This window comes from Pelmatolapia mariae, linkage group LG16_19 (assembly GCF_036321145.2).
Source record: "Pelmatolapia mariae isolate MD_Pm_ZW linkage group LG16_19, Pm_UMD_F_2, whole genome shotgun sequence".
Lineage (NCBI taxonomy): Eukaryota > Metazoa > Chordata > Actinopteri > Cichliformes > Cichlidae > Pelmatolapia > Pelmatolapia mariae.
Genome location: NC_086241.1, coordinates 60,070,493 through 60,083,737, shown reverse-complemented (window position 1 = coordinate 60,083,737; position 13,245 = coordinate 60,070,493). Strand labels below are relative to the sequence as shown.

General features: G+C 39.1%; 1 protein-coding gene across 1 annotated transcript in view; it reads right to left on the bottom strand.

Moving 5' to 3' along the window:
• sos2 (son of sevenless homolog 2 (Drosophila)) overlaps positions 1-13,245 on the bottom strand; it is a 35,787-nt gene that overhangs the window by 16,166 nt on the left and 6,376 nt on the right. Inside the window, exons 2-6 of the mRNA XM_063496862.1 lie at positions 5,088-5,213; positions 4,690-4,821; positions 4,400-4,564; positions 4,108-4,311; positions 1,082-1,225 (exon numbers count right to left, since the gene is read on the bottom strand). Of these exons, the coding sequence (XP_063352932.1) occupies positions 1,082-1,225; positions 4,108-4,311; positions 4,400-4,564; positions 4,690-4,821; positions 5,088-5,213 (771 nt within the window). The remainder of the gene's footprint in view (positions 1-1,081; positions 1,226-4,107; positions 4,312-4,399; positions 4,565-4,689; positions 4,822-5,087; positions 5,214-13,245) is intronic.

Sequence of the window (13,245 nt, the reverse complement as noted above, 5' to 3'; positions counted from 1 at the left end):
TTAGTTCTTAGAAAGATCCTCAGTAATTAACCTTCTTTTCACCCATTTTGTTGTTTATTTTTATGTGTGTTTTCGTTAACAGTCTCCTAAACTGCTGTCCTAATGTCCTCCTTAGAAATTCCTCATATCCTTTTGAATCCATTATTCTGATCAACAACAACTGCAAGATATACAAGCCCTAAAGTAACAGAGAAGCCCGAATGTTGATTCTACCTCCACCATGCTTTACAATGGCTGGATGTTGTTTTTGTGTTAGTGTGCAGCGTCTTTTTTTTTTTTTTCCTTTCTTAAGTCATAACACTGTGGGTACCAGAAGTGTTGTGGTAAACCAACTTTCAAGTTGCTTTCTCAAAAACACAATTTAAAAGTTTCTTTCTCAAGAAACCGATTTGAAAGTTGCTTTCTTGAGAAAGCAGTTTTTGCCAGTAACCAAACTTTGTTTTCTTTATTCATATGGAGAAATACCTTTATAACCACTGGCCAAAGCAGCTTTTCAAGACGTCGTTAGCACAGATTTTCGCTCAGCTTTTCCCAATACGTGATCGAATAAAGCATAAAAACTAATTTTGTCTTATTAGTTAGATTTTGTTGGTCTATGATTCTGACTTAGATAATAATGACAATTTTTTTTAGCAATCAAATGAAGAAACTTTATTTGATTACAAACTTTTTCTCTTTCTGCAGTAAATCCTAGATTGACTTGATTAGTTTGCTGTTAATTATCCTTCAGAGAAATACTCTCAAAAACTAAGAATTATTTTTGTTTCTATATTTTCCTAAAACAAGGATTAAGGTGAAATTTCAAGAATGATGCACTCGTGCTGACATGCTGGTTTAGAATGAATGGATTTCCAACAAATCCAATAAATTCAAGCCATGCATTACATTTTTTTAACAACCACATGACAACCCAACACAAAAACAAAGTAGTACCAAAACTGTTTTTTGTACAGTTTATTGCACACGCAGTTTATTGCAAATTGTGTATTTCCCAACCATACTAGTAAAAGCTCAGACAATATTTGGCGCTGCATTGTGAACTTGTGTGTTTTAAGATTTGAAAATCAGAGTGACTTCATACCTCCGCCAGATCTTCAAAGCAGCTGCCCACCAACGGATGAGGGCTGCCATCAGCAGTCATCTCAACAGCGTCCTCAATCAACCCGAGCAGCTTCACAGTCAACTCGTGGATGTCTAGGATGTTACTGAAAACCACCTCGACATCCTGCAACGACAGGACAACATGAGTGCCCGTTTTACTGTTGTGGTGTGAAACGAGAGTAGCTATGTTAAACTGCTGTGACTAAGGATTTTTATCCTCCAATGCTGAAACCACAGATGAGTGAAAGGTCTTTTTACGCTGGTACAAGGCACAGAAAGAGTCCACATGACGAGGTTATGCAGTTTGTTAACACATGGACATGAGGGAAAAAGGATAGAGTTACAAGATGATATACATTACATTAAGATCCACTGGATGTCACACTAGAGCACCTTTATCTCAGACCAAAACAAACAGGCCACACTTCTGCCCTCCTTCCTTTTGTCTCTCACTTAAAACTTAGATGAGTTGTTTACAAGAGAACACAAAAAAACCCCAAAAAGCCACAGCCATCTACCCACGCCAGCCCTGAAAATACATGAACGATTGTGATGTAATGTAACCCTGCCGCCACTGCCTTTTCCAGTCAACTTCTCTTTATTTGTGGGGGGGCGCGCACACACACACACACACTTCTTATTTTGAGTGCGTTTCACTTTGACACACATCTTTAAGGAGGCTAAATCAGTTGACCAGAGTGCAAAAACATAACACAGTCAGAAGTTGAAGCAGAAGCTGTCTCAACATAATTGCATGTTCTGCATTCCACTGGGCCTCACAAAGTTTAATCCTCCTCACCCAAATGATACCACAAATTACCCAACCCAAAATATGCAAAGCCACAGCGACCCATTAAACTCAACTTTCCACTCAGTTCTTCTCAAACTGTAAACAGTGTTTAATCCCTTCCCTTACCTATACATTTCCTCCTTTTTATTTTTAGGGAATTTAGAGCATTTAAAAAACACACCTGTTAGAATGGGTTGTCTGCTAGCTGGAAGGCTGACTGTGCAGAGCAAGACAAAATTTACATCATATCTGCGACTGTGTGATGATGTTGCAGCAGCGTGCAAAGCAACCAATGTGGAAAAGTGTACAGCAAAGTATACTGGTGCTTTCATTGTCTTTGTGATTCACATCTCTGCCTATTCCTCAAAAGTATTTATCTCAGCTGATTGGCTTGTGATCAAAAAGACCATGTCAAGTCAAACCACCCACCAGTAGCTTGTGCTGCTCTCCAGGCATGATGTAATTCACCTCTTCTGACTTTAGAGCTCATTTTAACCTGCAATATAGTGTAATTGTCCATAGGCAGGAGTATGTTTTTTTTCCTGTATGGGGCTTCTACTGCTCAATGAGCTGATCCCATTGAGTAGCAGACATTTCCTTTTTCTGAGGGCGACATGTCCTGATCTCTCTGAATCTGGGACTAGATCTGCTACCCAGAGGCACTGTGTATGGAGATCTGCATCAGACTGTTATAGAACAGTGGCTACGCTATCAGGGACGATCAAAGCGCACAAGGTTGAGTTCATATCTCTGAAGACATTGTTAACAGTCTAAGCCTGTCAGTACCCCCTTCAAACACTAAGTCTACCCCTGAACAATCCAGGGCGTCACTGAAGCCTGACCTGGCATTTGTGTCTAAAGTTGTTGGTTCATTTGTGCCTGTTATCTCGACAGCTGAAAAACAAATGGTTCAACATGCCGTCTCCTGTTTTTGTTTTGCATGCTTATTTGGACAGGAGCTTTGGACAAGTGTTTAAAAAAAATAAAAAATAAAAAAAGTTGTGCAGCATCAAGCTGGTCCTCACCACTCACTTTTTGTTTAAACCGAAAAGCTCTCCTTAAAGTGTATCCCAAGCAGTGCAAATCACTGTGTCCTCACTTGGATAAAGGGGCTACTTGCTAACTGGAGACTTTATAATGAGACATTGAAAATGCCAGGAATGACCACTTTAGGTTACACGCATAACCTCAGTTCTCAGAGTAACATGCGTAAGCTGCCTCAGCCCTTCTTGTTGGGGAAATATGATAAGTGCTTACCTTGAGTAATGACTGCATAGTAGTTCAAGCCACTTAAGGGTTGGTGGTTCAGTCTGACATGGTCACCAGCCATTCAGAATTGGCATACTGAGGCAAATTCCTCTGAGAAATGTGAAGGGAGGCACATCCCACAGTAAGACATCTCACTCATGTTACTCTGAGAACTGTGGTTACGCAAGTAACCTAAAGTTCCTTTGGTTAGCCTTCTGTAAAAAGGATATGAATTGCTATTTAATGGCTGTTTACTGAGTAAGAGGGAGGAGAGACAAATCCCTTTGGGGTTGTGTCAGGAAGGGTATCCAACATTAAAACTGCCAAATCAACCCGCTGTGGCAATCCCTTGTGAATAAGGGAGCAGCTGAAAGTAGGTTTACTATATGAGTCAGAGAGCATGGGTCATGCTTTGTGTGATGAAGAGGAACTGTAGCCTTTTAAGGCCAAACATAATGACATGTTTCTGTATGATGCTGATACTGACTGCCGATTATAGGACTTTGCATTGAGAAAAATCTGACAATACATTTTTTGATTATGATGCTTTATTCATTTTGACATAAAGTCATACTGTAAGCAAAGCAGTATTGATATTCAATACTAAGCCTTAGTAGAAGAGACAGCCCAAAAAACACAAAAGTAAAAAAAAAAAATGATGAAAGGTATAAAAGGTATGTCACACTGCTTCATGATGCTGAGTACAAGTTAGCCGATTACAGAGTTTTAGCTGTAATCTTTAGATGATCTTAAGTTGGATTAGACTGAAATAGCTTTGATGAAAACCTAACTGTTTTCTAAGCTGGCTTTGCCCACCACTACTTTCTAAGCGCAAGACTTGATCGTGTTCACTGAACAGTTTACTTTGTATTATAAAATACTAGTCAGTGATTACATCAATCATTATGTTTAAATAAGTCATAACCTGATTCTTTTTTGTCAAACTGAGAAATAAGCAAGTTCCTCACCTCGTTTGTGAAAACTTTGGAGTGAAGGAAGTGTCTGCGGAACACTTTGACAATGAGGTCCAGCTCTCTCAGGTACTGCCGCTCCTCTGCGATTTCAAGCCTCACCAGGTCATCATACGTGAGCTCCCCCGAGGACAAGGGCTCCTCTGCACACTGCGACATCAACCCAATATCCTCCTCTTGGTCAAACATGTCCATCAACACCTGGAAACAGGTAGCAGTGACAACCAGTCAGTGTCATTCAAAAGAAATTCTTCTCTCCTAATCATGTTTGACAACTTTAGCGTCTCACTTTGTCTGCACACATGGACACTTTGATGTCCTGCTGGGTGATTTCAAAGTGCCGAATGTTGCCAACATAGTTTCCTGCCAGTTTCAGTATATCTGCTGATATGTATTCAAGCACTGCCACAATGTATAGGGACACATGGTAGTCCACTTTGTAGCCCAAAACCTCCTGTTGAAAGAAAAAAGGAAAACCCACAATGAGACATTAACTATAACACAGCAGTTCAAAGGGTTGAAAAAATGAAAGTGAGGTGCTGAGGATGAACAGGACAGCGAGCTGTCAAGCATCCTTACCTTGAGCAATGGATGTATCTTATCCACAGGAAGTAGTAAGGGGTGTCTTCTCCTGCGTTTCTCAATGGCTGACTGGGCATCTGCAATTGCCCACTTATCTATAGGGTGGGGGAAAGTTTTCTGGACGCGTTCCTGATTTAAGAGAAGAGGAAATGTTACTTTTCCTCATCAAGAATATGAGTACAAACATTAAGATGGATGAACTTATATTAGAATAAAGTAAGTTTGTTTGAAATGCTTCTGTTGAATCATACGATTCCTAAATGGAAAATGCCAGGACACCCAGTGGGAAAATTAGCTCACAATCTGTTTTATTGTTCTTCCATATTTTTTCAGTTTGACACATCATTAATATCTACTTAGAAAATAAATACTACAAGGGATTGTAAAGGCCTTACATCTACATCTTGTACAGTGCGAGGCTGGGCCACACACAGCATGTTGAGAAGCTGCAAGATAAGCTCCTCGATATACTGGAGGGCATCCTCCTTTGCTGTCAGGTTTGGGTGGACCTGCTTCTGTACCTGAAAGTTACAGAAAAACAAATAAGTGTCAGATATGGCAAAAATTTGTCATTCACCATAACGTGGAGTGATATTATTTTTCATTCAGTAGGACAGGAAAAAAAAGAAAAGAAAAAAACCCCCAACATGCTTCTGGCACTGTTGACATGACGTAAACTGAAACTGTTTAATATATCAAAGTGATGTTAACATCTGGTATGATGCAGCTCAGCTGGCCTCACGCACAATTACATCAGCCTACAGTTACAATGACTGGCTGATATAAACATTTTTTCTTGGTTTTAACAAGGTGTTTATTCAGATTTTAGCCCACACACTAAATCTACTACCTCAGTTTCATTCAACACTAATTTGAACATTACAACTCACTTGTACATTTAATATCGAAACAATCTGACAAAGCTTCTTCTTCTGATGTGAAACCACATAAGTTTTGTTTTCCTTCAGCTGAGTTAGTCATTTGTGGACTTCATGTTTAAGCTATGATTAGCCAGTGCTGCTCACTGATACTCAGGCGTAAGCACAATCATCATATCTAGTGACTTTCTGCAGAAAATGAGACACAACTGTAGTATCAGGAAACATCTCATTTTTAAGTAACTGGCAACAAAAAGCATTTAATATATTTAAAAAGTTACCTAATGCAAGTTTTAATAAAACACTCTTTTTGCTGCTTTCAAGGGAGCTCAGACAAATGGATGTCTAAACTCATACTTAATATACTTAAAAACTATACTTACTCTAAATTTAGCTTTGTACCTACATTTACGGGAAACTAGCCAACTCTGTCGACCCTATAAAACCCACTGATGACTATGAGCTCATGCACAGTAGATGATAGAGTGACATCATAGCAGGAGAGGTGGTGTGTAGATGGCACCTGGCAAAAAACATTACAACTCTGAGGAATGTGATTGTACCTGCAGTCCTCTAATCAAATCAAATCAAATCAAATCACTTTTATTGTCACATCACATGTGCAGGTACACTGGTACAGTACATGTGAGTGAAATTCTTGTGTGCGAGCTTCACAAGCAACAGAGTTGTGCAAAATACAATAATGTAAAACAAGCAAAATATAAAAATGGCTAATCTAAAAAGTAATAAATATATGTACAATATGTAAAGGTATATACATTACTGAATGGATCTACAGATCCATATAATTCTGCATTAGCCATTCGAAGAGAATAATCATAACTAAATATTTACAATGAAGTCTCAAATATTCAACTCCAGCTATTATGTATCTATACACTGAAATACACAAGTAAAAATGACTGCTTTTAAGGTTGGAAACCAATCTAAAAGACATACAAGCGATTAGGCTATGGCACACAAATCAACAAGTAAGATTCATAAGTTTCCTATAAAAAAATTAATAAAAATCAGGAATCAGCAATCCAACACACGAATACCTCTCCACAAAATTAACTGCAAGACAATAAGTCTTTTAAACAAGTATCATCTCAACTGAAAAGGATTTAGAGCTCTTTTCTGCAGATATATCAATTCACCCAGGTTTGCTCTGTAGCGGGACTCCTGAGGGTGCAACCAGCCTGACAGACGGTGTGATTTTACATGCTGACAACAAAGAAGGTGTGGCTGCATCAGGTCTACTAATGCAAAGAGAGTAACACCACCGCCCCCAAAATACCCTCCAGCTACCCAAAAGTTGTCGTCATTTGGGCCGTGCCCTCTCACAGGAATGCTGTCAGTTGAGATACTATTATAGTATCCAAAGCAGTCTTGGAGGAGGGGGGGGGGGGGGGCTGTGGCAGAAAACACGCGCAGAGAGGTGCATAGAAAATAAGCCTGGTTTCTTACAAAAGCCTGTTCACATGCTAGTGATGGAATTACCCTGGAATATAGTAAAAGTGATGCGTTATGATGACAAAACTTTGCCCCCGGATTAAGGAATGTGAGAGGACCGTTAAAAGGTCAATGCAGATCGCGCTTCATGCATTCCTGTTCTGTGACTTAACAGAGACTCAGCAAAAGCAGGATGTCCCCCGTCTCAAGTTTATTTGGGATAGAATAATTATCAGAGAATATAGGAGTACAGAAGTGTCTCTAGGGGATTATAAAAGACCCGTTTCTTAGCCCTCCTTTTAGTTTACATTCCGATTAACTGAATTCAGATGCTTTTCAAAACGAGAGGAGCTGGAAAGTCTGAAGCCACAGCCTGGTCTCATTGGGGTTTCTGTACATCATTTCTGTTTTGATGCACACTCACAAGACCTAACAGTTAAAAATATCCCACACATATAGGCTCTACTCGGAAAAAAAATACATATCAAAGCAGAAGTACGTTATGAGATAGATCCTTTTTAACCACAAATAGGCACTTGACCAAATTCCACAGGACACCAGGAGCTGTGAGTCACCACACTGAAACTACGGGGGTTTCCCCTGACTCCATTCACAGAATAGTTGGCCCGTTTCTGAGAGGCCCACATCCAGCAAGTGTCGTCTATCTCCAACAATGTCAGGACGGGAAACATTGCAACAAAAAGACATGAAACTGAATGCTGTTTGAATAAAAACATAATAATTCAAAGACAATACACATAACTGGGACAGAGCTTAAGACGTAATCAAATAAACTGCTGCATCCACCCGCAGTACAATACAAAAAGGAGTTCAGTGTAAAATTCAGTAGGGTTACTAACTAATTTTAATTACCGGTCAATTGTCTCCAAAAAATAAAAAATAAAAATGCATAAAAGTTCAGCGCGTTTACGTTTCCTCTTTCACAAGACAAATTTATTTTTCGATAGCTGGGCAGGTATATGTCAGCTATTTTCTTATAATGTTGCTATATGCTAAATCTGATAGTGAAAAACATTTGTTCTGCACTGAAATGACACCAAGTGAATCTGTTTTCAACAAAAACATCTGACGAGAGGACTGAGAGCGGTGGCATGTGCAGGTAAGACTGTGGCTCAGTGTATTATTTACAGTACTGCTGCAACTTGACCCTAATGGGTAGTGGATGTAACAAGGTCTAATATAGTTGGCGGCGTACATCGAAGTAAACGCAAGCAAAGTGAAAGTAATCGAGTGGAAAAATGGCTGGGGAACTCCTGAATTTGAAATGCACTCAGCTCAATTCAGAGAATCTGCAACGCAGAGGAATTCTCAGGGTAGGAAAAATCAACTGTTTAATCTGAGAAGCACCACAGAAGGTGTACACAAAACATGCTTCAGACTAGGGCCGTGCAATTATTCTAATTTTAATTTCAATGTCAGATTTGGCTTCCAGCGATTATTAAAGCAAGACGCTCGACATAAAGTGATTATTGTGGCGCATTCTGTTTTGCAATAATTCTTTGGTTTTGCCTTTCAGCACATCTTTTTCCCTTCTTCTGTCTTAGCCTATCCATAATAACCCTCTATAATTAAAGCTCAAGGAGCTATACCAAATAGAAAAGATGTCTTAAATCCTCTACAGTATTGGGGTAACTGTGTTAAAGTACTGCAGCTGTAATAATCTAGCAACCCAACTTTAGATGCAAAACTAAAAGATTAGTCAACATTATGAATTTTTTTTTTTTATATACCCAATATTTCTAAGGCTGAAAAGCTAGTGCAAGCAAGGCATTATCTTTTTAATAATACCGGTCATAATTTTTGTATCATTTATCAAGCAAAAAATACCAAATATTCACCCTCACAGTATGAGTTGGGTGGTGGTGGTGATGTTGCAGCTCATGGCCAACAAAGAAAAAGTTATCAACAATGTTTAGGTGGGTGGCAAATCATCCACATAAATGCCAGGAACTAAGAGTTCTTAGAAGAACATCATATTGCAAGGAAATCAACAGTTTCTCCCTTTAGGGGTCGCCACAGTGGATCTTCTACCTCCATCTCAACCTATCCCTAGCCTCCTCTTCTGTCACACCAACCCCCTGCATGTCTTCCTTCACCACATCCATGAATCTTCTCTGTGGTCTTCCTCTCTTCCGCCTGTCAATGAGCTTTATCTTTTACATCCTTTGTCTTTCACTATTCTTCCTTTGGACACGTCCAAGCTCCTTTGTCTCCAAAACACTCACCCTGAGCTATCCCTCTGATCAACTCATTTCTAATCTTGACCCTCCTGGTCACTCACAATAAAAAGCTTAACATCTTGAGCTCTGTCACTTTCAGCTCTGCCTCCTGTCTTTTTGTCAATTCCACTATATCCAAGCCATCACAGGAAGTCTCAGTACCATCCTTTTCCCTCTTGCTGCTAAAGTGTTACCAACTTTCAGTGGCCTTAATGTTTTTTCTTTAAAATTTAAAGTAGGGTACAAGCTTACTAGAGAGTTTCCAAATTAAAAATGATTTAATTGAGATCCAAAGGTGAGCCATGCTGTAGAAAAACATTCTTGGCCTTTCTGAGAGGAGTCTGGTTCATCATTAATAAAAATCAGTCAATAGAAACAGTTAATTAGATTGGTAGTTTACACCCAACTGCTACATGTAGGCAAAGACAATGAAATTAAAAGCATCTCAACCATATGTAAAGCTTCATGCACACCCTCCTGTGCCATGTTAAGGTGTTCAGTTTCATGGGTCAGCTCCATTAGGAGGGGAAAAGCTAGAGTACAGGAAGTCCCAGTGCTCACTCACTCTCACTTTCTCTCTTCCAACCCCCCTTCTGCTGGCTCTCCACCCGCACAGAACAAAGCCTCCAGGGAGAGCAGCTCATAGCAGTAGGCTGAGAGATATTAATGTGCATGTACAAAGAGGCAGCAGCAGCAGGTTCATGCTACACACAGACTGGAGCTGGTCCAAAAGGAGAGGGATTCAGAGGCACACAAAACCCACTCAGTGTCTACATGTCTGCCAAGAATTTTAAACACAGACTGACTGGTTTGATGAGGAGAACTAGCACATAAGTTAGCAAAAACGTTGTCCAACAATCATTTGACAGGGTTTCCACCACAAAAGTATTCAAACCTGGAGGCAGCAGTTGGGTGGGGTTGGTTCAATTTAATGTTGCATAGGATTAATGCAGAGCTACTTTAACAGTAATCATTAATTGTGTGGCGACACAGAGAAACAAGAAAGCTGTGTATGTGAAGTTCTACTGAGGAGGGAGGAGAGAGGAGCGATTATTGCCAGTATATGTGTGAAATTATATTTAACTGTGTTTATATGCAGGAACAAATAATTTAGACTATTGGTGTCAAACATAAGGACCAGGGGCCAAAATCTGCCCACAAAAGACTTCATTTCGGCCGACTGGACAGCTTTGGAAAATGTGAAAGAGGGCATAAATTTTGGACTTAAGTGTATTTTTATGAGTTTAACTGCTTTTCCTACTGATTAACAACTCCACCATTCCCATTCATATTACCCCATAGTAATAGATAAACAATTAAATTACAGAAACCTTCCTGTTTTTTCCCACCATTTACTATAGGAATGTTTCAAAATTGTTCTGCAATCATTAAAAAAAAAAAGAAAAAAAAAAAGGACATTTTATGTGTATTAACAAAAACTTTGTTTTAGAATTAAGAGGCTTAGCAACAGATTTCCTTTATTTACTCCCTGAGGAAACTATGTGGTCAGTAGCTGACAGTAACTGACTAAACAAAATTAAATAATACAATATATTACAAAACTTTATTTTCTCTGTAGACGATGTCCAAACATTAAAAGTGTGACAAATATTAAGGGTTTAAAGACTGAGTTTGACAGTCCTGATTGAGATGTAATCAAAGGAAGAAAAAAAACTGGTTTGATATTATCCATCCATCCACTTCTGCTTATCCTTTTCAGGGTCGCGGGGGGTGCTGGAGCCTATCCCAGCTGTCATGGTTGGATATTAGCTATTAAAAATTGTAATTGGTTTTTAAGCAATTTTATGCATTAAAACAGGAACAATATGCTAATGAGGTACATTATCTAATGGAATTATTTGCAACTTTGGTGTCAAAAAATTTTTTTTGAAAAAAAATCCCCATTGCATGTCAACATGACTTGCAATGTTCAGCCAGTCTTATAATAAACTCGGGAAAACCCTGTCTACAAAAAAACCTGGTAAAGCTTAAGTGAGGTCGACAAGGGCTTTGTTTAGTCCAAACCCAAGCCACTTATTTTTATTTTTGCATTACTAGATGCGATGATATGAGCAAAAAAAGATCACTCTTTTTTCTTTTAAATGTAAACTATTTCTTTTTATACAGGAATTATATTGTACCAATGAGCTAATAAGAACCTCTATTATTGTTTCTTTCATTTAATAGATGAAATGACAACTGAATAACTAAAAGCATCAAATCATCAGCTGAATAATCCTCTAGAGAAGTTCTGTTTCATCCACTTGTCTCCAATAATAGAAAGTCTGTTCTGCACATCAGAGTGCAGTGGATGCAAAAGGCGAAAACAGATGCAGGTCAGTGGTACACAAAATCAGCTTACATCAAGTTTCATCATCTTGGTTACAACTCAGCTGTAGTGTGATCAGGTGCTGTGTGTCTTCACAATAGGAGAACAGAAAGGTTGGAGGTAATAATAGAGGCAGGAGGGTGTTGATACAGGGTTAAAATTTCTAATTCAATTGATTATTCTCCTAGCTGTGTATATATGCCCTGCATCAGGCTCAGGTTGCAGGTAATATGTGTCTGTGTGTGTGTGTAGGAGAGGTGGGAGTGGGGCTTGTTATTATACCCAAGCATGTGTCACTGTTTGTGATTCATGCCATGACATCATCTGCATTACAACCAGACTGTCTGGGGAACCATGAGGCAGAGATCAACTCTGAGACAACAGGCACACGCAAACACATTAAAAATACACATAGACACAAAAGACGCACAGATCTGAGACATAAACAGATACAACTTCCACTACGATACTAAAAACCAAGCACATATATACACACACACACCGCACACACATACGTCCCCTATCCCAGCTCACATCCAGATAATAAAAGACAATAGGTGGTGGACATGCAGCGAACTGCACGTGGCCATGACTTGACGCCAGGCTTGTGTGACCCAGTGACCCTGTCCGCCTGCCTGCATCCACCCATCCTCTGACTGAACCCTGTGTGAGGACAAGCTGATGTTCAAAGCCCTGATTTAATATTGTGGGAAGGGCGGGGAACCTCTGTTTTAACCAGCAACATCTTTTTCTGTGGTAGGCCTGAGCCTGGTATACAGGAAACGCAACCTGTTACCAGAAACATCCTGCTGTCATCACATAGGCTCATCCTGGAGGTGCAGCAACACACCCCTGCACATTGTGTCCTCCCCACATACGTTTACCATTTGCACTTTGACAGGATTACTGCAAACAACAGAAATAGCCAAGTTCACACAGACAGACATTCATATCCTGTCCAGTAACCACCACGACTACTAATCATTACTAAGTATTAGTGCTGTAACTAATCATGTGACCAAATGTTTTGGAGGTTTTTTTAGAATTACCTAGAAATGCCTTTTAAAAAAACTTCTTAAAGTCACACTGCCACAAAAATATTCAACTCAAGACAAAAAAGACCACCAATTATTATAATTTCTAGCAAATAATAATAAGTAATAAGTAATATATGCAAATACAAATTTTGATAATCATGACCTTTTGGTGTTTAACTGCTGGGAGGTGAAAATTTCGTTGAGATTGGCCCGCCAATTAAGGAGGAGATAGGGTACATACAGACATACATTCACTACAGTGATTATAGTAAGATTATTATATGAATATTGCAGCTATTCTTTGGGCCTGGTTTATTTTCAACCTTTGTCCTTGCACATGACCAAGTATACATAGTTTCAAGTCCAGCCCAGGAACTTTGCGCAATTATATCACCCTCTTCTCTTTTCTCATCATTTTCTCTCCCTGTCTACATACAACCTGGTAATAAAGGCATGAAATACCTTTAAAAAAAAAAAAAAAACCTTTAGGGTTTTGTAAACACAGTTGTACCATCTAATATTCTGAAAACTGATGATAATGTTATCTATGACTGGCTTCAGATTACATATAAAAAAATAAATAATAAATCTGTTGGCTTGTTCTTGGCTAATCT